Source organism: Crinia signifera, chromosome 4, assembly GCF_055691185.1.
Source record: "Crinia signifera chromosome 4, ASM5569118v1, whole genome shotgun sequence".
Classification (NCBI taxonomy): domain Eukaryota; kingdom Metazoa; phylum Chordata; class Amphibia; order Anura; family Myobatrachidae; genus Crinia; species Crinia signifera.
Genome location: NC_139220.1, coordinates 2876274 through 2900431, shown reverse-complemented (window position 1 = coordinate 2900431; position 24158 = coordinate 2876274). Strand labels below are relative to the sequence as shown.

The window sequence follows — 24158 nt, the reverse complement described above, 5'->3', positions numbered from 1 at the left end:
ATAAGAGAAGAGCCACGCTATGTTCTGACGGACCTGACATCTCTTCTCTTATCGATGGTAGGAAGCTTCGATAAGAGAGGAGGCACGCTATGCTCTGACAGACGTGACATCTCTTCTCTTATCGATGGTTGGAAGCATAGATACGAGAAGAGCCACACTATGTTCTGACAGACCTGACATCTCATCTCTTACCGATGGTTGGAAGCATCGATAAGATAGGAGGCACGCTATGTTCTGCCGGACGTGACATCTATTCTCTTATCGATGGTTGGAAGCATCGATAAGAGAAGAGCCACGCTATGTTCTGACGGATGTGACCTCACTGTTCAGCCACTAAGTACGTGCAGGAGCCCCAATGTACATTATTAAACAGTGAACACTGGGGTTTTTTTCGTCAGAGGAAGAGTCCGACAAAAGAAAGAAAAAACGCTTTTTGGGCGCACTCGTTTGTTTAAAGATGTAATATGATAATATTAAAACATAGCTTTTATTTTAGACTTTATTTAAAATAAATGGCACAAAAATAATTTGATATTTAAATATTAAAATGTAGTGTGATCCTTGGACTGGTTTAATTCCAGGGAAATTGGTAATTTAGTCACACACTTAATCTGTCATTCAAGCACTGATGTTATCAGAGGTATGATTACCAATGATTATAGGCAGTGAAATGATTCAATTCCCCTAGGTATGAAAAATCTTGTGCTTAATAGCATCTGGTAATACACCTAGTATTGGTAGTATGGGGAAAAAAAGATGTCACAGCCTCTATATGTGTTAATAAATTCTTTAATAGACACTCTCTCTGGCAGTCATGTTACAGGTGTTTGTTTAATACGGCGGCTTATACCCCTATTTTTAATATTGCCACACCTGGGCTTCCCCAGGGGTCTCCCACCTGGGTACTGTCCTGGCCCTCCACTGCTTGGCTTCCAAGTTCGGGGAGGGTTTGGGCAGACCAGTGGGGTATGGTGGCAGTATATTAGGGTTTGGTATCTGATCACAAATAACCTGTTGGGCTGCAAAGGGAGGTGGCTCAGCAGGCGCAGCACCTGAGTCACACTGTCTCTGAAAAAACAATAATTAAATATTTATTTTTAATTTTTGTGATAGTGCTAATATTAATGCAAAAAAGGGGGGTTGGTTACTGAGTGCTATAACTGCTGGGGAGTAAAAAAACCCGAAAGGAGCAGTTCTGTGTGTTTACACAAAACTGAAGGAGACAGTCAGCATCAGAGATGGTAGCACAATTAATAATTAGCAGTTTAAGTTGTCACCAAATAATTAAGCAGCTGCGGAGAGATAGTGGCGTCAGACAGACATTATACAATTCCTGTATTTCACTGGATACATTAGATCTCCATGGGATACGAAGTAACAAAGTAACTGTGTCTGATCACTCATCTATAATAGTTGCAAGTTGCTTCTTTTGTAACGATATACACGCTGTGATGACAGACAATCTGCGCACAATATCAGAATTGCTGAACGCAGTCTGATGATGGTTATAGATAGTACAAACCCAGTTTGCTCAAAGAGAGCTCATGAATAATTGGTAAAGCACATCTCCAAGGGGAGATAATCACAAATTGGACAGGTATAGCTGTCCGTACAGGGAGCGCTGACCGACTGCTTACAGCAGTAGCGGTGCGCTTGTCTAACCTGATGCCGCTGCCTGAGTTAGCGGTTTTGACGGAGATAGGGATCGTAGGTTGTCGCGCTGGCTGGCGGCGAAGCTGTGAGCAGAGACCGGCCGGATACTCTGCGCCGGAGCTGGGCGCGTGGAAGTCTAGATACCTGACCTCGCTGTCAGAGCCGGAGCTCCCTGAGGAGTGTGTCGGCGGCGGCGTGTGAACGCTGAAAGTTGCTGCCAGTATCAGGTGGACAGTCAGAGAGGTGAGAGGCTGGACATCGGGGCTGTGGACACGTGTTTCGCCTATAGGGCTTCTTCTTGCAGTGCAAGAACCATCATCAGACTGCGTTCAGCAATTCTGATATTGTGCGCAGATTGTCTGTCATCACAGCGTGTATATCGTTACAAAAGAAGCAACTTGCAACTATTATAGATGAGTGATCAGACACAGTTACTTTGTTACTTCGTATCCCATGGAGATCTAATGTATCCAGTGAAATACAGGAATTGTATAATGTCTGTCTGACGCCACTATCTCTCCGCAGCTGCTTAATTATTTGGTGACAACTTAAACTGCTAATTATTAATTGTGCTACCATCTCTGATGCTGACTGTCTCCTTCAGTTTTGTGTAAACACACAGAACTGCTCCTTTCGGGTTTTTTTACTCCCCAGCAGTTATAGCATTAATATTTTTTGCATTAATATTAGCACTATCACAAAAATTAAAAATAAATATTTAATTATTGTTTTTTCAGAGACAGTGTGACTCAGGTGCTGCGCCTGCTGAGCCACCTCCCTTTGCAGCCCAACAGGTTATTTGTGATCAGATACCAAACCCTAATATACTGCCACCATACCCCACTGGTCTGCCCAAACCCTCCCCGAACTTGGAAGCCAAGCAGTGGAGGGCCAGGACAGTACCCAGGTGGGAGACCCCTGGGGAAGCCCAGGTGTGGCAATATTAAAAATAGGGGTATAAGCCGCCGTATTAAACAAACACCTGTAACATGACTGCCAGAGAGAGTGTCTATTAAAGAATTTATTAACACATATAGAGGCTGTGACATCTTTTTTCTTTTTTCCCCATACTACCAATACTAGGTGTATTACCAGATGCTATTAAGCACAAGATTTTTCATACCTAGGGGAATTGAATCATTTCACTGCCTATAATCATTGGTAATCATACCTCTGATAACATCAGTGCTTGAATGACAGATTAAGTGTGTGACTAAATTACCAATTTCCCTGGAATTAAACCAGTCCAAGGATCACACTACATTTTAATATTTAAATATCAAATTATTTTTGTGCCATTTATTTTAAATAAAGTCTAAAATAAAAGCTATGTTTTAATATTATCATATTACATCTTTAAACAAACGAGTGCGCCCAAAAAGCGTTTTTTCTTTCTTTTGTCGGACTCTTCCTCTGACGAAAAAAACCCCAGTGTTCACCATTGATTCTAAACGCTGGGCGCACCGCCAACCAAGCAACTACCAGAATTTGTCAAGTATAGTAGTTCATTAAGTTGGTACAAAAATCATTACACAGATTATAAGTCTGTGCGGATCTTCAACCCCTTTCTTACCATTATTAAACAGTGTCAGCAGGTTTGGCTGTATACACGGGTGTGGTACAGGGGTCCGACTGTCGTCCACTCAGATGTCCCAGACAGCACTTTATTACAGACTCACAATTCATTTGTAGATTAATAAAAATAAAACAAAAAAAAATGAAAATGTCGCTTGCATGAATATTCAACCTTTGTGCTGTGGAAGCTCCAAGTTTACACAGAAGACCAAGTCCCATCTGTGAATCATTACAATAGTCAGCTGTAATCTATAAAATACCCACTATTCATATCTGTGAGTTCTACATCTCTGGTGTGGCTCTACATCACTTGCGTGGCCCTACATCTCTGGTGTGGCTCTACATCTCTGGCGTAGCCCTATGTCACTGGCATGGCTCTACGTCACTGGGGTGGCTCTACGTCACTGGGGTGGCTCTATGACACTGGCGTGGCCCTATGACACTGGCGTGGCTCTACATCACTGGCGTGGCCCTATGACACTGGCGTGGCCCTATGACACTGGCGTGGCTCCCCATCACTGGCGTGGCTCTACATCACTGGCGTGGCCCTATGACACTGGCGTGGCTCTACATCACTGGCATAGCCCTACGTCACTGGTGTGGCTCTACATCACTGGCGTGGCCCTATGTCACTGGTGTGGCTCTACATCACTGGTGTGGCTCTACATCACTGGCATGGTTCTAAATCACTGGTGTGGTTCTACATCACTGGCGTGGCCCTACATCACTGGCACGGCTCTACATTGGCGTGGCCCTAAGTCACTGTCGTGGCTCTACATCACTGGCATAGCCCTACGTCACTGGTGTGGCTCTACGTCACTGGTGTGGCTCTACATCACTGGCGTGGCTCTATGTCACTGGTGTGGCCCTACGTCACTGTTGTGGGTCTACGTCACTGGTGTGGTTCTACGTCACTGGAGTGGTTCTACGTCACTGGCGTGGCCCTACATCACTGGTGTGGCCCTACAACACTGGTGTGGTTCTTAGTCACTGGTGTGGCCCTACATCGCTGGCATGGCCCTACATTGACCGAGTTACAGCCCACAAGCGCAAACTAGGAGCCCGGGGCAAATCTGCAAGGAAAAATGGGCATGAATCACCCCCACACCCTGTGCAAACCTGGTAGGCACTTACCACCAAAGAGTTACAGCATAATATGGTTCTACCAAGTAGAAACCTGCGGGGTGAACACTTATGCCGGCAGCACTGGTAATATTTCTGCGGGGTGAACACTTATGCCGGCAGCACTGGTAATATTTCTGCGGGGTGAACACTTATGCCGGCAGCACTGGTAATATTTCTGCGGGGTGAACACTTATGCCGGCAGCACTGGTAATATTTCTGCGGGGTGAACACTTATGCCGGCAGCACTGGTAATATTTCTGCGGGGTGAACACTTATGCCGGCAGCACTGGTAATATTTCTGCGGGGTGAACACTTATGCCGGCAGCACTGGTAATATTTCTGCGGGGTGAACACTTATGCCGGCAGCACTGGTAATATTTCTGCGGGGTGAACACTTATGCCGGCAGCACTGGTAATATTTTACAGATAAAATCTGCAGACAAATAATAAGTTCTGCGTTTGCACATCGGAATTGGTTTACCTATAACAGTACGTTCTAGAGCGATCTGTGCACCTTGCAATACAGACAGGTCAGCTGACTTTATAGTGGGCCGCTGTGCATGTGCGCAGTGTGTGTGAGGGGTGCGGTGAGGACTATTATACTTTATATTTCATGTTCAGAAACGTTTAAGCAGAGGTGTATCTTATACCTGAGGGCCATATATTTGGCAGCTGTCGTGCTGCGGACTGTGACAGTTCACTTGTGGCGGGATTAGTCAGTATTACGTTCTGGCAGGAGTGACAGACCATGGAAGCCATTCACCGGTTTCGCTGTGAACCGAAAGTCAGTATAAACTGTCCGGAGCGGTGGACGTTCCGGTGGAAGGCGGACAATGATTCCACGTTACGGGGAAGTAATTGTCCATCATCTATGATACTTTAGCTAAGGCATTATCAGACAGAGGATGATTGTAGGGGGAAACACTAAACCAGATCGTAGTCGACCGGTCGGAACGCGTCAGGTTTTCTGGTTTCCTTCAGTGCACAGACAGTGATATCGGCCAGACGGTACGCTGATCGGGACCCCTGGGTCCACATTATTGCATTAAGGTGAGGCTGAGAGCTCCACTTGTGGGTTGGGTGATAATCGATATATACATCCACGTGGGCAGATGGAACAGATCATTGTGGTGTTGATACATAAATCTCTGTATATGCACTAGTATATACACTGCTCAAAAAAATAAAGGGAACACTTAAATAACTCAACGTAACTCCAAGGCAATCACACTTCTGTGACATCAAACTGTCCACTAAAGGTCCATACACACTAGTAGATTATCTTTCCAATTTGGCTGGTTGGAATGAAAATCTGGAAATTTCTGGGAATATATTAGGTACTTATGTAGTATCTGGGCTGCCGATTTTTTGATTGTATGCCTTAAGTTAAGGCATACAATCAGATGCGATGCGATGCGATATCGCATCGCATCGCATCGCATCGCATGCGACCATCGGATGCGATGACCCGATTTTTCCATAGGAATCAATGGGAAAAAGGGGTCCTTTTCATACCCCTACTATCCAAGTGGGCATGGAGTTGGATATAAACCTGTGGCGAGCGTAGCGAGCCACCGAGCCCGAAGCGTGGCGAGCGAAGCGAGCCCCGCGAGGGGCCGGTATTCTGTGTCCCCTCGCGGGGCTCGCTACGCTCGCCACGCTTCGGGCTCGGTGGCTCGCTACGCTCGCCACAGGTTTATATCCAACTCCATGCCCACTTGGATAGTAGGGGTATGAAAAGGACCCCTTTTTCCCATTGAATTCCATGTTAAAATGGACTCAGTCCATTTTAACATTGATTCCTATGGAAAATCGGGTCATCGCATCGCATCGCATCGATGGTCGCATGCGATGCGATGCGATGTGCCCGATTCGACCCGATTTAGAAATCGGCAGCCCAGATACTACATAAGTACCATATATTACAATCAACTGTTTGCTCCCAAATGCTGGAAAATGGACAAAAGCAGTCATCTATTTAACTTGATTTAACCATTTTGTCTGTAGGACCAATTTTTTAGATCCTCAGACCCCTTGTGAGACCATATGCTGGTGCGGTTGGCCCTGGGTTCCTCCTAATGCAAGACAATGCTAGACCTCATGTGGCTGTAGTGTGTCAGCAGTTCCTGGCATTGATGCTATGGACTGGCCGCCCGTTCCCCAGACCTGAATCCAACTGAGCACATCTGGGACATCATGTCTCGCTCCATCCACCAATGCCACGTTGCACCACAGAATGTCCAGGAGTTGGCGGATGCTTTAGTCCAGGTCTGGGAGGAGATCCCTCAGGAGACCATCCGCCACCTCATCAGGAGCATGCCCAGGCGTTGTAGGGAGGTCATACAGGCACGTGGGGCCACACACACTACTGAGCCTCATGTTGACTTGTTTTAAGGACATTGCATCAAAGTTGGATCAGCCTGTAGTGTGTTTTTTCACTTTAATTTGAGTGGGACTCCAAATCCAGACCTCCATGGGTTAATGCATTTGATTTCCACTAATAATTTTTGTGTGATTTGGTTGTGAGCACATTCACCTATGTAAAGAACAAAGTATTTAATAAGAATATTTCATTCATTCAGATCTAGGATGTGTTATGTGTTCCTTTATTTTTTTGAGCAGTGTATATATATATAAACATCCGACAATTTGGCACATTCCCCAATAATCTATCATTACCATGACGCGTCTGTAACCTGTACCCCTCAGCCTTACTCCCGCCAGTGACGGCCATCATGTAGGCTATTGGTCAGGTCATAGTGATGTGAGGCACTTGTTACAGATTAGTCTCCTACATATAGCGGCAGCCGATGTGCGCGGTCAGAGGGTTGTACAATAATGGGCGCATAGGGTTGTGCCCAATCCCTGCGCCCCGGGGTGTGGAAATGGTTACAGCTATTATAAAAATCTGTGATTTAAAAAAATTACTTTTACAAAAAAAAACAAAAAAAAAACGCTTCTTTCTTTTTTTTCTTTTTTTCTTAAAAAATTCCCCAATAGAAACATCTCCGTATGTACAAGGCGCCGGCGGGGGAATAAAATATCAGACGTTTGTGTCACAGCATGGAACCGCGATATAATATGCTATCATGTGACCCCCAGCGTGCTACGGCTCATCCCCTGCGGTACTGTAATGGCGGCTTATCCCCTGCGGTACTGTAATGGCGGCTTATCCCCTGTGGTACTGTAATGGCGGCTTATCCTCTGCGGTACTGTAATGGCGGCTCATCCCCTGTGGTACTGTAATGGCGGCTCATCCCCTGCGGTACTGTAATGGCGGCTCATCCCCTGCGGTACTGTAATGGCGGCTTATCCTCTGCGGTACTGTAATGGCGGCTTATCCTCTGCGGTACTGTAATGGCGGCTCATCCTCTGCGGTACTGTAATGGCGGCTCATCCTCTGCGGTACTGTAATGGCGGCTCAGCCTCTGCAATACTGTAATGGCGGCTCATCCTCTGCGGTACTGTAATGGCTGCAGCAGTCATCAGCCAATCAGAACCTTGCGAGTAAAGTTGAACGATGGCCTATGTCACCACTGAGCCTTCTCATCCCTTATACAAATCAATAGAATGATTTATTGTTAGTGCATTATAGGCTATAAAAGACAAATATTGTCATCTACCACAATGGAGACCCCCAGGCGATGGCGGCCGGACGAGGTCTATCTGCAGAATGACTCTGTGCACGATTCCGCCCTGAGTATGGTGCGTTATACTGCCCCCCCCCCCCCCCCATGGTATAACGGTACAGGTGCCAAATCAGGACGTATCTCCCCCCTGCCATGATTACAAAGGCAGAGGGATCCATGTACCATGATAAAGTGCGCCTAGGTTATAAACTATCACCCAATCAGCTCCTAGCTGCCGTGCTACAGGCTGTGTTAGAAAAATGACTGTTAGGAGCTGGTTGGTTGGTACTTAATCTCTCTCCAAGGCTTAGTACATCTGGACCTAGCGCCAGACGTCACCTGCTCCACATAAACCAATCCGGGCAGGACAAACCTGCGACCTATGGGAAGTCCAGGAGACGCGGAGGGTTCACAACATACAAATAAGTGACAGTTTCCCGATAACAATATGTGTGCGTGGGTCATTTTGTTCACAGTCACCGTATATATATATATATCTCCACACAGCCGTAGACAGGTGTGCTTACCATGATACATACAGGTATATAGCTATAAATATATTATATATCTCCTGAAGGTGTGGCTGTGCTGCTGTCCGTCAGCCCCATTCGCCAAGTCTCTAGAAGCGGCGGACGGAGCGTCAGAGGTCGCTGTATATAGAAAACACAATGAACAGACAGAGGCAGGAAATCGTCCCTCTTGCTGCTTCTCTACAGTGTTGTGTCTAAGCGCTGTGCTGGAGGTGCGAGGCTCCGCCACCTCCTGCTCATTCGTCCTTCTCGCCATCTGAGCTCTCCTGTTTGGGACTGGCCTCCTCCTCCTCCCTGATGGCCTGGATTTGTTCTGAGGTTTGGTGTACGCTGGACGGCTCCTTGTCCACCACCTCGTCCTCCATCACCTTCTTCCACATCTTGTGGTTCTCCAGCAGGTGCTGAGTTATCTGGCAGAAGATTCTTCTCCTGCACTTCTTCTTCTCTGCAAATATAAAGGAGATCTTCAGGCTGGATGCAGGTTACCTGCCCTGGGCCGCTATACCACCCACCATGGCCAGGGCCACAATACCACCCACCATGTGCAGGGCCGCTGCATCACCCAACCCGGGCAGAGCCACAATACCACCCACCATGGGTAGGGACGCTGTATCACTCACCAAGGGCAGGGCCACTGTATCACCCAACCTATGCAGGGCCGCTGCATCACACAACCCGGGCAGGGCCGCTGTATCACCCAACCCGGGCAGGGCTGGACTATTACCCGCACCGGACAGGGCCGCTGGATCACCCAACCTGGGCGGGGCCACAATACCACCCGCCATGAGTAGGGCCGCTGCATCACCCAACCCGGGCAGGGCCACAATACCACCCACCATGGGTAGGGCCGCTATATCACCCAACCCGGGCAGGGCCACAATACCACCCACCATGAGTGGGGCCGCTGTATCACACAACCTGGGCACGACTGGACTATAACCTGCACCGGGCAGGGCCACTGGATCACCCAACCTGGGCGGGGCCACAATACCACCCACAATGGGTAGGACCTCTGCATCACCCAACCCGGGCAGGGCCGCTGGATCACCCAACCCGGGCGGGGCCAAAATACCACCTGCCATGGGTAGGACCTCTGTATCACCCACCCTGGGCAGGGCCGCGGTATCACCCAACCCGGGCAGAGCCACAATACCATCCGCCATGGGTAGGGCCACTGTATCACCCAACCCATGCAGGGCTGCTGCATCACCCAACCCGGGCAGGGCCACACTATCACCCATACTTTCCAGAGCAGCCCCCTCCCCTCTGCACCTGGCCTCACCGGCACCTACCCGCCCTTGTCCTCCCCTTCTCTGGGCCCTTTTCCAGAGAAGCCCCCCCCCCCCCCCCTCTGCACCTGGCCCTACCCCCCCCCTGTTCTGCACCCTGATTTATGAACCATACCAAGTCCATGAACAATAAACTCTGCGCACCATTTCCCGCCCCTGAGACGTTGCTTGTAGCGTGACGTATTTTGGGACACTCTGGCCGGGGAAAGCGCCATTCTTCTCTGACACCCCCCCCTGTGCTCGGCGTGAGGTAATCATGTTCCCCTCAGGGGATATAATCGCACACACACAAGAGAGCGCTCTGAGAACCCCAATTAGCAAATTCTTCTGTCTGAGAAAGAATCTGTGACCATTCCCAGGCGACACAAACATCTGAGGTCACCAGAATCCCCCCCCCCCGGCCCCATCCTACTCGTAGGCCAATGCTGGGCGCTGACGTCTCGCTCACATGCCGACACACAGGGATGGAGGGAGAACATTGTTTACTTATCATTTGGGGGTCTGCACAATATTGAGGAACATTACCTCATTTCTGTAGCCTGGGCACAGTACTTTATCTCTCTCCACTTTGTGAGGCCCATTTATCAATCAGCATTTTGAGCTATTTCCCAGCATGCACTTGTATATTCGGTATCCCCCGCATATATATAACAGGTATCAGATCCTCCATTCCGACCTGGATCCGGGTGACTCACAGACATGTCGGGGTAGACACCAACAGTTCGTCAGTCAATAGTTACAAAGTTACAAACTGTCAACACAAAAGGTTGACACGTGAAAAAGTCAACATGCGTTTTTCACAATTTAAAAGGAAAAGTTTTTTGCTTTTTCATCCAAGAGCTCAGATGTCGACATTGGCACCCAAAAAATGAAAATCTCATGTCAGTCTTTTCATGTGTCAACCTTGTGTGACCTTTTGTCAATATCGAACTGTTGACTGTCAAACTTTTGGTGTCGACCTATGGACTGTGTATGTAGACATTGCCTGTGAGGTATACCACACCCCTTACCGTCGGCAGCCACATCCCCCGTAGGTGTCGATGGAGAATGTGGGGCCTGCCAGGTGCACCGATAGCAAAATCCCCCCCCTAGGGAGAGGGGGCGCAGGAGCCTGACAGGTGCATGGATAGGAGAATCCCCCCCCCCCTAAGGAAAGGGGGCGCAGGGGCCTGCCAGGTGCACCAATAGCAGAATCCCCCCCTAGGGAGAGGGGGCGCAGGTGCCTGCCAAGTGCACCGATAGCAGAATCCCCCCCTAGGGAGAGGGGGCGCAGGAGCCTGACAGGTGCATGGACAGGAGAATCCCCCCCCCCTAAAGAGAGGGGGCGTAGGGGCCTGCCAGGTGCACCAATAGCAGAATCCCCCCCCCCCCCAAGGAGAGGGGGCGTAGGGGCCTGCCAGGTGCACCGATAGCAGAATCACCCCCTAGGGAGAGGGGGCGCAGGGGCCTGCCAGGTGCACCGATAGCAGAATACCCCCCTAGGGAGAAGGGGCGCAGGGGCCTGTCAGGTGCACCGATAGCAGAATCCCCCCCCTAGGGAGAGGGGGCGCAGGTGCCTGCCAAGTGCACCGATAGCAGAATCCCCCCCTAAGGAGAGGGGGCGCAGGGGCCTGCCAGGTGCACAGATAGCAGAATCCCCCCCTAAGGAAAGGGGGCGCAGGGGCCTGCCAAGTGCACCGATAGCAGAATCACCCCCTAGGGAGAGGGGGCGCAGGGGCCTGCCAGGTGCACCGATAGCAGAATCACCCCCTAGGGAATAGCAGAATCCCCCCCTAAGGAGAAGGGGCGCAGGGGCCTGCCAGGTGCACCGATAGCAGAATCCCCCCCTAAGGAGAGGGGGCGCAGGGGCCTGCCAGGTGCACCGATAGCAGAATCCCCCCCTAAGGAGAAGGGGCGCAGGGGCCTGCCAGGTGCACCGATAGCAGAATCCCCCCCTAGGGAGAGGGGGCGCAGGGGCCTGCCAGGTGCATCGATAGCAGAATCCCCCCCTAAGGAGAGGGGGCGCAGGGGCCTGCCAGGTGCACCGATAGCAGAATCCCCCCCTAGGGAGAAGGGGCGCAGGGGCCTGCCAGGTGCACCGATAGCAGAATCCCCCCCTAGGGAGAGGGGGCGCAGGGGCCTGCCAGGTGCATCGATAGCAGAATCCCCCCCTAGGGAGAGGGGGCGCAGGGGCCTGCCAGGTGCACCGATAGCAGAATCCCCCCCTAGGGAGAGGGGGCGCAGGGGCCTGCCAGGTGCACCGATAGCAGAATCCCCCCCTAGGGAGAGGGGGCGCAGGAGCCTGCCAGGTGCACCGATAGCAGAATCCCCCCCTAGGGAGAAGGGGCGCAGGGGCCTGCCAGGTGCACCGATAGCAGAATCCCCCCCTAGGGAGAGGGGGCGCAGGGGCCTGCCAGGTGCACCGATAGCAGAATCCCCCCCTAGGGAGAGGGGGCGCAGGGGCCTGCCAAGTGCACCGATAGCAGAATCCCCCCTAGGGAGAGGGGGCGCAGGTGCCTGCCAAGTGCACCGATAGCAGAATCCCCCCCTAGGGAGAGGGGGCGCAGGGGCCTGCCAGGTGCACCGATAGCAGAATCACCCCCTAGGGAGAGGGGGCGCAGGGGCCTGCCAGGTGCACCGATAGCAGAATCCCCCCCTAAGGAGAGGGGGCGCAGGGGCCTGCCAGGTGCACCGATAGCAGAATCCCCCCCTAGGGAGAGGGGGCGCAGGTGCCTGCCAGGTGCATCGATAGCAGAATCCCCCCCTAGGGAGAGGGGGCGCAGGGGCCTGTCAGGTGCATCGATAGCAGAATCCCCCCCTAGGGAGAAGGGGCGCAGGGGCCTGCCAGGTGCACCGATAGCAGAATCACCCCCTAGGGAGAGGGGGCGCAGGGGCCTGCCAGGTGCACCGATAGCAGAATCCCCCTAGGGAGAAGGGGCGCAGGGGCCTGCCAGGTGCACCGATAGCAGAATCCCCCCCTAGGGAGAAGGGGCGCAGGGGCCTGTCAGGTGCACCGATAGCAGAATCACCCCCTAGGGAGAGGGGGCGCAGGGGCCTGTCAGGTGCACCGATAGCAGAATCACCCCCTAGGGAGAGGGGGCGCAGGGGCCTGCCAGGTGCACCGATAGCAGAATCACCCCCTAGGGAGAGGGGGCGCAGGGGCCTGCCAGGTGCACCGATAGCAGAATCACCCCCTAGGGAGAGGGGGCGCAGGGGCCTGCCAGGTGCACCGATAGCAGAATCCCCCCTAGGGAGAAGGGGCGCAGGGGCCTGCCAGGTGCACCGATAGCAGAATCACCCCCTAGGGAGAGGGGGCGCAGGGGCCTGCCAGGTGCACCGATAGCAGAATCACCCCCTAGGGAGAGGGGGCGTAGGGGCCTGCCAGGTGCACCGATAGCAGAATCCCCCTAAGGAGAGGGGGCGCAGGGGCCTGCCAGGTGCACCGATAGCAGAATCCCCCCCTAGGGAGAGGGGGCGCAGGGGCCTGCCAGGTGCACCGATAGCAGAATCCCCCCCTAGGGAGAGGGGGCGCAGGGGCCTGCCAGGTGCACCGATAGCAGAATCCCCCCCTAGGGAGAGGGGGCGCAGGGGCCTGCCAGGTGCACCGATAGCAGAATCCCCCCCTAAGGAGAGGGGGCGCAGGGGCCTGCCAGGTGCACCGATAGCAGAATCCCCCCCTAGGGAGAAGGGGCGCAGGGGCCTGCCAGGTGCACCGATAGCAGAATCCCCCCCTAGGGAGAGGGGGCGCAGGGGCCTGCCAGGTGCACCGATAGCAGAATCACCCCCTAGGGAGAGGGGGCGCAGGGGCCTGCCAGGTGCACCGATAGCAGAATCCCCCCCTAGGGAGAGGGGGCGCAGGGGCCTGCCAGGTGCACCGATAGCAGAATCCCCCCCTAGGGAGAGGGGGCGCAGGGGCCTGCCAGGTGCACCGATAGCAGAATCCCCCCCTAGGGAGAGGGGGCGCAGGGGCCTGCCAGGTGCACCGATAGCAGAATCCCCCCCTAGGGAGAGGGGGCGCAGGGGCCTGCCAGGTGCACCGATAGCAGAATCCCCCTCTAGGGAGAGGGGGCGCAGGGGCCTGCCAGGTGCACCGATAGCAGAATCCCCCCCTAAGGAGAGGGGGCGCAGGGGCCTGCCAGGTGCACCGATAGCAGAATCCCCCCCTAGGGAGAAGGGGCGCAGGGGCCTGCCAGGTGCACCGATAGCAGAATCCCCCCCTAGGGAGAGGGGGCGCAGGGGCCTGCCAGGTGCACCGATAGCAGAATCCCCCCCTAGGGAGAGGGGGCGCAGGGGCCTGCCAGGTGCACCGATAGCAGAATCACCCCCTAGGGAGAGGGGGCGCAGGGGCCTCTCAGGTGCACCGATAGCAGAATCCCCCCCTAGGGAGAGGGGGCGCAGGGGCCTGCCAGGTGCACCGATAGCAGAATCACCCCCTAGGGAGAGGGGGCGCAGGGGCCTGCCAGGTGCACCGATAGTAGAATCCCCCCCTAAGGAGAGGGGGCGCAGGGGCCTGCCAGGTGCACCGATAGCAGAATCCCCCCCTAGGGAGAGGGGGCGCAGGGGCCTGCCAGGTGCACCGATAGCAGAATCCCCCCCTAGGGAGAGGGGGCGCAGGGGCCTCTCAGGTGCACCGATAGCAGAATCCCCCCCTAGGGAGAGGGGGCGCAGGGGCCTGCCAGGTGCACCGATAGCAGAATCCCCCCCTAGGGAGAGGGGGCGCAGGGGCCTGCCAGGTGCACCGATAGCAGAATCCCCCCCTAGGGAGAGGGGGCGCAGGGGCCTGCCAGGTGCACCGATAGCAGAATCACCCCCTAGGGAGAGGGGGCGCAGGGGCCTGCCAGGTGCACCGATAGCAGAATCCCCCCCTAGGGAGAGGGGGCGCAGGGGCCTGCCAGGTGCACCGATAGCAGAATCCCCCCCTAGGGAGAAGGGGCGCAGGGGCCTGTCAGGTGCACCGATAGCAGAATCCCCCCCTAGGGAGAGGGGGCGCAGGGGCCTGTCAGGTGCATCGATAGCAGAATCCCCCTAGGGAGAAGGGGCGCAGGGGCCTGCCAGGTGCACCGATAGCAGAATCACCCCCTAGGGAGAGGGGGCGCAGGGGCCTGCCAGGTGCACCGATAGCAGAATCACCCCCTAGGGAGAGGGGGCGCAGGGGCCTGCCAGGTGCACCGATAGCAGAATCACCCCCTAGGGAGAGGGGGCGCAGGGGCCTGCCAGGTGCACCGATAGCAGAATCACCCCCTAGGGAGAGGGGGCGCAGGGGCCTGCCAGGTGCACCGATAGCAGAATCCCCCCCTAGGGAGAAGGGGCGCAGGGGCCTGTCAGGTGCACCGATAGCAGAATCCCCCCCTAGGGAGAGGGGGCGCAGGGGCCTGTCAGGTGCATCGATAGCAGAATCCCCCCCTAGGGAGAAGGGGCGCAGGGGCCTGTCAGGTGCACCGATAGCAGAATCACCCCCTAGGGAGAGGGGGCGCAGGTGCCTGCCAGGTGCACCGATAGCAGAATCACCCCCTAGGGAGAGGGGGCGCAGGGGCCTGTCAGGTGCACCGATAGCAGAATCCCCCCCTAGGGAGAGGGGGCGCAGGGGCCTGCCAGGTGCACCGATAGCAGAATCCCCCCCTAAGGAGAGGGGGCGCAGGGGCCTGCCAGGTGCACCGATAGCAGAATCCCCCCCTAGGGAGAAGGGGCGCAGGGGCCTGTCAGGTGCACCGATAGCAGAATCCCCCCCTAGGGAGAGGGGGCGCAGGGGCCTGTCAGGTGCACCGATAGCAGAATCCCCCTAGGGAGAGGGGGCGCAGGGGCCTGTCAGGTGCACCGATAGCGGAATCCCCCCCTAGGGAGAGGGGGCGCAGGGGCCTGCCAGGTGCACCGATAGCGGAATCACCCCCTAGGGAGAGGGGGCGCAGGGGCCTGCCAGGTGCACCGATAGCGGAATCACCCCCTAGGGAGAGGGGGCGCAGGGGCCTGCCAGGTGCACCGATAGCGGAATCACCCCCTAGGGAGAGGGGGCGCAGGGGCCTGCCAGGTGCACCGATAGCAGAATCACCCCCTAGGGAGAGGGGGCGCAGGGGCCTGCCAGGTGCACCGATAGCAGAATCACCCCCTAGGGAGAGGGGGCGCAGGGGCCTGCCAGGTGCACCGATAGCAGAATCACCCCCTAGGGAGAGGGGGCGCAGGGGCCTGCCAGGTGCACCGATAGCAGAATCCCCCCCTAGGGAGAGGGGGCGCAGGGGCCTGCCAGGTGCACCGATAGCAGAATCCCCCCCTAGGGAGAAGGGGCGCAGGGGCCTGTCAGGTGCACCGATAGCAGAATCCCCCCCTAGGGAGAGGGGGCGCAGGGGCCTGTCAGGTGCACCGATAGCAGAATCCCCCCCTAGGGAGAGGGGGCGCAGGGGCCTGTCAGGTGCACCGATAGCAGAATCACCCCCTAGGGAGAGGGGGCGCAGGTGCCTGCCAGGTGCACCGATAGCAGAATCACCCCCTAGGGAGAGGGGGCGCAGGGGCCTGTCAGGTGCACCGATAGCAGAATCCCCCCCTAGGGAGAGGGGGCGCAGGGGCCTGCCAGGTGCACCGATAGCAGAATCCCCCCCTAGGGAGAGGGGGCGCAGGGGCCTGCCAGGTGCACCGATAGCAGAATCCCCCCCTAGGGAGAGGGGGCGCAGGGGCCTGCCAGGTGCACCGATAGCAGAATCCCCCCCTAGGGAGAGGGGGCGCAGGGGCCTGCCAGGTGCACCGATAGCAGAATCACCCCCTAGGGAGAGGGGGCGCAGGTGCCTGTCAGGTGCACCGATAGCAGAATCACCCCCTAGGGAGAGGGGGCGCAGGGGCCTGTCAGGTGCACCGATAGCAGAATCCCCCCCTAGGGAGAAGGGGCGCAGGGGCCTGTCAGGTGCACCGATAGCAGAATCCCCCTAGGGAGAGGGGGCGCAGGGGCCTGTCAGGTGCACCGATAGCAGAATCCCCCCCTAGGGAGAGGGGGCGCAGGGGCCTGCCAGGTGCACCGATAGCAGAATCCCCCCCTAGGGAGAGGGGGCGCAGGGGCCTGCCAGGTGCACCGATAGCAGAATCACCCCCTAGGGAGAGGGGGCGCAGGGGCCTGTCAGGTGCACCGATAGCAGAATCCCCCCCTAGGGAGAGGGGGCGCAGGGGCCTGCCAGGTGCACCGATAGCAGAATCACCCCCTAGGGAGAGGGGGCGCAGGGGCCTGCCAGGTGCACCGATAGCAGAATCACCCCCTAGGGAGAGGGGGCGCAGGGGCCTGCCAGGTGCACCGATAGCAGAATCACCCCCTAGGGAGAGGGGGCGCAGGTGCCTGCCAGGTGCACCGATAGCAGAATCACCCCCTAGGGAGAGGGGGCGCAGGGGCCTGCCAGGTGCACCGATAGCAGAATCACCCCCTAGGGAGAGGGGGCGCAGGGGCCTGCCAGGTGCACCGATAGCAGAATCCCCCCCTAGGGAGAGGGGGCGCAGGGGCCTGCCAGGTGCACCGATAGCAGAATCACCCCCTAGGGAGAGGGGGCGCAGGGGCCTGCCAGGTGCACCGATAGCAGAATCACCCCCTAGGGAGAAGGGGCGCAGGGGCCTGCCAGGTGCACCGATAGAAGAATCCCCCCCTAGGGAGAAGGGGCGCAGGGGCCTGCCAGGTGCACCGATAGCAGAATCACCCCCTAGGGAGAGGGGGCGCAGGGGCCTGTCAGGTGCACCGATAGCAGAATCCCCCCCTAGGGAGAAGGGGCGCAGGGGCCTGTCAGGTGCACCGATAGCAGAATCACCCCCTAGGGAGAGGGAGCGCAGGTGCCTGCCAGGTGCACCGATAGCAGAATCACCCCCTAGGGAGAGGGGGCGCAGGGGCCTGTCAGGTGCACCGATAGCAGAATCCCCCCCTAGGGAGAAGGGGCGCAGGGGCCTGTCAGGTGCACCGATAGCAGAATCCCCCTAAGGAGAGGGGGCGCAGGGGCCTGTCAGGTGCACCGATAGCAGAATCCCCCCCTAGGGAGAGGGGGCGCAGGGGCCTGCCAGGTGCACCGATAGCAGAATCACCCCCTAGGGAGAGGGGGCGCAGGGGCCTGCCAGGTGCACCGATAGCAGAATCACCCCCTAGGGAGAGGGGGCGCAGGGGCCTGTCAGGTGCACCGATAGCAGAATCACCCCCTAGGGAGAGGGGGCGCAGGGGCCTGCCAGGTGCACCGATAGCAGAATCACCCCCTAGGGAGAGGGGGCGCAGGGGCCTGTCAGGTGCACCGATAGCAGAATCCCCCCCTAGGGAGAGGGGGCGCAGGGGCCTGCCAGGTGCACCGATAGCAGAATCACCCCCTAGGGAGAGGGGGGGCAGGGGCCTGCCAGGTGCACCGATAGCAGAATCACCCCCTAGGGAGAAGGGGCGCAGGTGCCTGCCAGGTGCACCGATAGCAGAATCACCCCCTAGGGAGAGGGGGCGCAGGGGCCTGCCAGGTGCACCGATAGCAGAATCACCCCCTAGGGAGAGGGGGCGCAGGGGCCTGCCAGGTGCACCGATAGCAGAATCCCCCCCTAGGGAGAGGGGGCGCAGGGGCCTGCCAGGTGCACCGATAGCAGAATCACCCCCTAGGGAGAGGGGGCGCAGGGGCCTGCCAGGTGCACCGATAGCAGAATCACCCCCTAGGGAGAAGGGGCGCAGGGGCCTGCCAGGTGCACCGATAGCAGAATCACCACCTAGGGAGAGGGGGCGCAGGGGCCTGCCAGGTGCACCGATAGCAGAATCACCCCCTAGGGAGAGGGGGCGCAGGGGCCTGCCAGGTGCACCGATAGCAGAATCACCCCCTAGGGAGAGGGGGCGCAGGGGCCTGCCAGGTGCACCGATAGCAGAATCACCCCCTAGGGAGAGGGGGCGCAGGGGCCTGCCAGGTGCACCGATAGCAGAATCACCCCCTAGGGAGAGGGGGCGCAGGGGCCTGCCAGGTGCACCGATAGCAGAATCACCCCCTAGGGAGAGGGGGCGTAGGGGCCTGCCAGGTGCACCGATAGCAGAATCACCCCCTAGGGAGAGGGGGCGCAGGGGCCTGTCAGGTGCACCGATAGCAGAATCACCCCCTAGGGAGAGGGGGCGCAGGGGCCTGCCAGGTGCACCGATAGCAGAATCACCCCCTAGGGAGAGGGGGCGCAGGGGCCTGCCAGGTGCACCGATAGCAGAATCCCCCCCTAGGGAGAGGGGGCGCAGGGGCCTGCCAGGTGCACCGATAGCAGAATCACCCCCTAGGGAGAGGGGGGGCAGGGGCCTGCCAGGTGCACCGATAGCAGAATCACCCCCTAGGGAGAGGGGGCGCAGGGGCCTGCCAGGTGCACCGATAGCAGAATCACCCCCTAGGGAGAGGGGGCGCAGGGGCCTGCCAGGTGCACCGATAGCAGAATCACCCCCTAGGGAGAGGGGGCGCAGGGGCCTGCCAGGTGCACCGATAGCAGAATCCCCCCCTAGGGAGAGGGGGCGCAGGGGCCTGCCAGGTGCACCGATAGCAGAATCACCCCCTAGGGAGAGGGGGCGCAGGGGCCTGCCAGGTGCACCGATAGCAGAATCACCCCCTAGGGAGAAGGGGCGCAGGGGCCTGTCAGGTGCACCGATAGCAGAATCCCCCCCTAGGGAGAGGGGGCGCAGGTGCCTGCCAGGTGCACCGATAGCAGAATCCCACCTAGGGAGAAGGGGCGTAGGGGCCTGCCAGGTGCACCGATAGCAGAATCACCCCCTAGGGAGAAGGGGCGCAGGGGCCTGCCAGGTGCACCGATAGCAGAATCACCCCCTAGGGAGAGGGGCGTAGGGGCCTGCCAGGTGCACCGATAGCAGAATCACCCCCTAGGGAGAAGGGGCACCTTACCCTGCATCCTCTCTCCCTAGGGGGCAGTTCTCCTATCCCCTGCATCCTCTCACCCTAGGGGGCAATTCTCCTATCCCCTGCATCCTCTCTCCCTAGGGGGCGGTTCTCCTATCCCCTGCATCCTCTCTCCCTAGGGGGCAGTTCTCCTATACCCTGCATCCTCTCTCCCTAGGGGGCAGTTCTCCTATACCCTGCATCCTCTCTCCCTAGGGGGCGATTCTCCTATCCCTTGTGCCCTCTCTCCCTAGGGGGCGGTTCTCCTATCCCCTGCGTCCTCTCTCCCTAGGGGGCGGTTCTCCTATTCCCTGCGTCCTCTCTCCCTAGGGGGCAGTTCTCCTATCCCTTGTGCCCTCTCTCCCTAGGGGGCGGTTCTCCTATCCCCTGCGTCCTCTCTCCCTAGGGGGCGGTTCTCCTATACCCTGCGCCCTCTCTCCCTAGGGGGCGGTTCTCCTATCCCCTGCATCCTCTCTCCCTAGGGGGCGGTTCTCCTATACCCTGCGCCCTCTCTCCCTAGGGGGCGGTTCTCCTATCCCCTGCATCCTCTCTCCCTAGGGGGCGGTTCTCCTATCCCCTGCATCCTCTCTCCCTAGGGGGCAGTTCTCCTATCCCCTGCGCCCTCTCTCCCTAGGGGGCGGTTCTCCTATCCCCTGCGTCCTCTCTCCCTAGGGGGCGATTCTCCTATCCCCTGCGTCCTCTCTCCCTAGGGGGCGGTTCTCCTATCCCCTACGTCCTCTCTCCCTAGGGGGCAGTTCTCCTATCCCCTGCATCCTCTCACCCTAGGGGGCAGTTCTCCTATCCCCTGCATCCTCTCTCCCTAGGGGACAATTCTCCTATCCCCTGCGTCCTCTCTCCCTAGGGGGCGGTTCTCCTATCCCCTGCGTCCTCTCTCCCTAGGGGGCGGTTCTCCTATCCCCTGCGTCCTCTCTCCCTAGGGGGCGGTTCTCCTATCCCCTACGTCCTCTCTCCCTAGGGGGCAGTTTTCCTATCCCCTGCATCCTCTCACCCTAGGGGGCAGTTCTCCTATCCCCTACATCCTCTCTCCCTAGGGGACAATTCTCCTATCCCCTGCGTCCTCTCTCCCTAGGGGGCGATTCTCCTATCACCTGCGTCCTCTCTCCCTAGGGGGCGATTCTCCTATCGCCTGCGCCCTTTGCTGTGGGTGTGACAGATAAAACAAGAATGTTACAGTAAGTAAAGGGATAAATAATGGTTCCTTACCCTTCCCTGTATATTTCCCCCACAAGGCATCTTTGAAACAACAGAAGATCTGAGAGGACATACTTGTTAAGATTTCTGAGGGTTCGGACGTTTCCTCCTCTGTAGTGTCCGTGTCTTCGTCCTGTTCGTCCGTGTCGCCGGAATCGTCATCGCTGTCTATCCATTTCCCGGGCATCAGTCCCGCTGAGTCGTAGGAATTACACAGTGGTCCCACAATGTGAGAGATAAATGACTCTTGTAGTTTTGCTAACTGCGGGGCTGACCGGTCCATAAAGGGGCTGATTGGTAGGCCAAGGCTGGCTTCTTCATCACCCTGGAGACAGGAGAACATGAGATGTCAGCCACAGGCGCACAGATGAGCAAGGCGCCACTTATAGGCTGGGTTACACCTTTATGGAGACATCTCTGAGGAGCCTCTAACACTTCATGGAATAAAACAGCCATAATAACCAACTGGTGCATATCCTGAGCGCGGCTGGAATTCGGGGAGAGGAGATAACGTTCCAGCTGCCGATGCTGCTCTCGTCCTCTCTCTCGCTCTGACTGTAATTGTTTGGGATTGTCAATGCCCCTCCCCTATGGGAGGTCACAGGGGCGCTGACAACCACAAACCCAATCAGGATAGAGGATGTATTGGTCAAGGTATTACCTTGGTGAATATGAGAATGGTATTTTATGCATCCCGCCCACAGCGTCTAAACCAGGGATGGGGATCCCTTGGGCCCCCAGTTGTGTTTTAACTACACTTCCCAGCATGCCTTTTAGCATGGCCAAATAGCAAATTGGTAGCAGGGCATGCTGGGATGTGTAGTTCAACAACAACTGGGGGGCCAAAGTGTCCACGTTCCTGTGTGTAGACTGACAGGGCGGGTGGGGTGGAGTGAGGTGTGGGGGTATCAGGATCTCCCTGTGTCACCCCAACAGTAGCACACAAGCCCCCGTGTAACCTTCCAGCTGGTATGTCAGCATTATGGGGTAAGAAGGACATCTGTGACTACTGGTCACCCAGGACCAGGGGCGGATCCAGGATAAAATGACAGGGGGGGCACCATGATAAAAGAGGGTTTAGGTGGGGGAGGGGCAGTGTTAGTGGTGCCAGTGTACATGCTAAGAGAGCGGCAGAGAGAGGGTGGGAATGGGATTAAAAATAGGCGCTGGCATTTAAAGTACGCAGGCCCACCATGGCAACAAAAGCGAAGGATGTAGTTGTACGCGCGCCGAAGGCGCGCTCCGGAAAAGGGGTGTGGTCACTCAACAGAGGTGTGTCCTTGAGTGTAGTCTACAACACCATATACAACTTCTACACATTATGCAACAAATTACTAGACCCCTTTATACTTCCCCCTTACACATGATGCCAAATGGAATGAAACTAAATTCACATAATTCCACACAGATTTAGCCAAAATTCACATAATGCCAAATGGATTGAGCCAAAATTCACATAATGCCACATGGATTGTGTCAAAATTCACATAATGCCACATGGATTGAGCCAAAATTTACATAATGCCACACGGATTGAGCCAAAATTGACATACTGCCACATGGATTGAGCCAAAATTGACATAATGGGGGAAATTTACCAAAATGGATTCGTAGAAAAAAGGTGTATTCGTAGGCAGAAATACACCTTTTTTTTACAAATTTGTATTTTCGGGATTTACAATCCCAAAAATACAACAATTCGTAGTCCTAAAGATGGAACATTCGTATTTGTAGTTACAAATACGAATGTCTACACCATCGATAGGATACGACAGAAATCACCATTCAAAAGAATGGTGGTTTCTGATTTACTAAGCAGCCGTACTGATAATACGGCTGCTTAGTGGTGTAAAACACCCACGCAAATACGACAGGAAAATAGAACACCATTTTCCTGTTCTATTTGCGTTTTAGCCTGCACGGATCAGTCAGATCCGTGCAGGCTGCGGTGTAAAAAAATAGAAAAAAAATTAAATATTAAAAAAAAAACGGCGTGGGGTCCCCCCCACAGCCGAAACCAGCACCAGGCTGAAGGAGCCGGGGCCGGTAATTAAAAATCAGGGAACCCGACAAATAGGGGTTCCCCGATTTTTAACAACCAGCCCCAGGCTCCAGGTCCGGGGCTGGTTCCCAAAATACGGGGGACAAAATGACTAGGGGTCCCCCGTATTTCAAGAACCAGCCCCAGACCAAACAAGCCAGCAGGGTAATGTCACAGCCGGGGGACACTTATAATATAAGGTCCCGCGGCCAAAACATTAACCCTACCGACCAGTCAGCCTGGCCAGGGGCCCTGGGGGAGTGGGGACCCCCCCAATAAAGGGGTCCCCCCCCTCCAGGACTTACCTGACCAGGCTGAAGCCTGGTGCTGTCCCCGGTGACCCTGGGCTGTGGTCACCGGGCTGATCTTGGTGTAAAAAATAGAATAAAAACCATTGTCTTTTACTGGTGAACTATGAGTCCCAGCAAGCCTCCCCCGCAAGCTGGGACTTGGAGAACCACAAGTCCCAGCCTGCGGGGCATTAAAGGGCCCGCTGGGTCTTGTAGTGCCACAGTAAAAGAAAGAGTTAAATAAACACACTGACACACGTGAAAAATAAAAGTTTAATACATACATAACACATACATACATACTGATACTTACCTTTCTTGATCCCGTAGGTAGCCCTGGTCCTGATGTCCTGTGTCGTCCATGTCGGCTGTCTGCGTCGTCCTCCAGGTCCATGTCGACGGTCCGTGTCGTCCTCCAGGTCCATGGCGGTGTCCGGGTCCGAAGAAATCCATGTTGGAGCTGTGGAAGGAAATCCTACTCACCTGTTCCTGCGCTGAAGAAGTCTTCTCTTGATCCGACGTAGTCCAGGTAATCTTCCTGCTGTCGCCGGTCCCCGCTGTCTCCGCTGTCCGTGCATCGCGCTGAGGAGAGATGCTGAGATGTTTCATATTCGGCGCCTCTCCTCAGACTGAATTCTATTGGCCGCCTAGCAGGCCAATCAGGAGCCGACTTTCTCGGCTCCTGATTGGCCTGCTAGGCGGCCAATAGAATTCAGTCTGAGGAGAGGCGCCGAATATGAAACATCTCAGCATCTCTCCTCAGCGCGATGCACGGACAGCGGAGACAGCGGGGACCGGCGACAGCAGGAAGATTACCTGGACTACGTCGGATCAAGAGAAGACTTCTTCAGCGCAGGAACAGGTGAGTAGGATTTCCTTCCACAGCTCCAACATGGATTTCTTCGGACCCGGACACCGCCATGGACCTGGAGGACGACATGGACCGTCGACATGGACCTGGAGGATGACGCAGACAGCCGACATGGACGACACAGG

The 24158-nt window shown here is 56.3% G+C and overlaps 1 protein-coding gene and 2 pseudogenes across 3 annotated transcripts in view; 1 reads left to right on the top strand and 2 right to left on the bottom strand.

The window, feature by feature from the left end:
• Nucleotides 1-861: 861 nt before the first annotated feature.
• On the bottom strand, nt 862-980 carry LOC146076170 (5S ribosomal RNA; annotated as a pseudogene).
• A 1498-nt stretch (nt 981-2478) lies between these two features.
• LOC146076169 (5S ribosomal RNA) lies at nt 2479-2597 on the top strand (annotated as a pseudogene).
• A 3525-nt stretch (nt 2598-6122) lies between these two features.
• PDE3A (phosphodiesterase 3A) overlaps nt 6123-24158 on the bottom strand; it is a 347829-nt gene continuing 329793 nt past the window's right edge. For 2 of the 3 annotated variants that reach the window (XM_083180740.1, XM_083180741.1), the window contains 2 exons: nt 20907-21156; nt 6123-8957 (listed from right to left, as the gene is read on the bottom strand). In XM_083180740.1, the coding sequence (XP_083036866.1) occupies nt 8749-8957; nt 20907-21156 (459 nt within the window). In that variant the 3' untranslated portion in view covers nt 6123-8748. The remainder of the gene's footprint in view (nt 8958-20906; nt 21157-24158) is intronic. The other variant, XM_083180739.1, reaches the window with a different exon arrangement.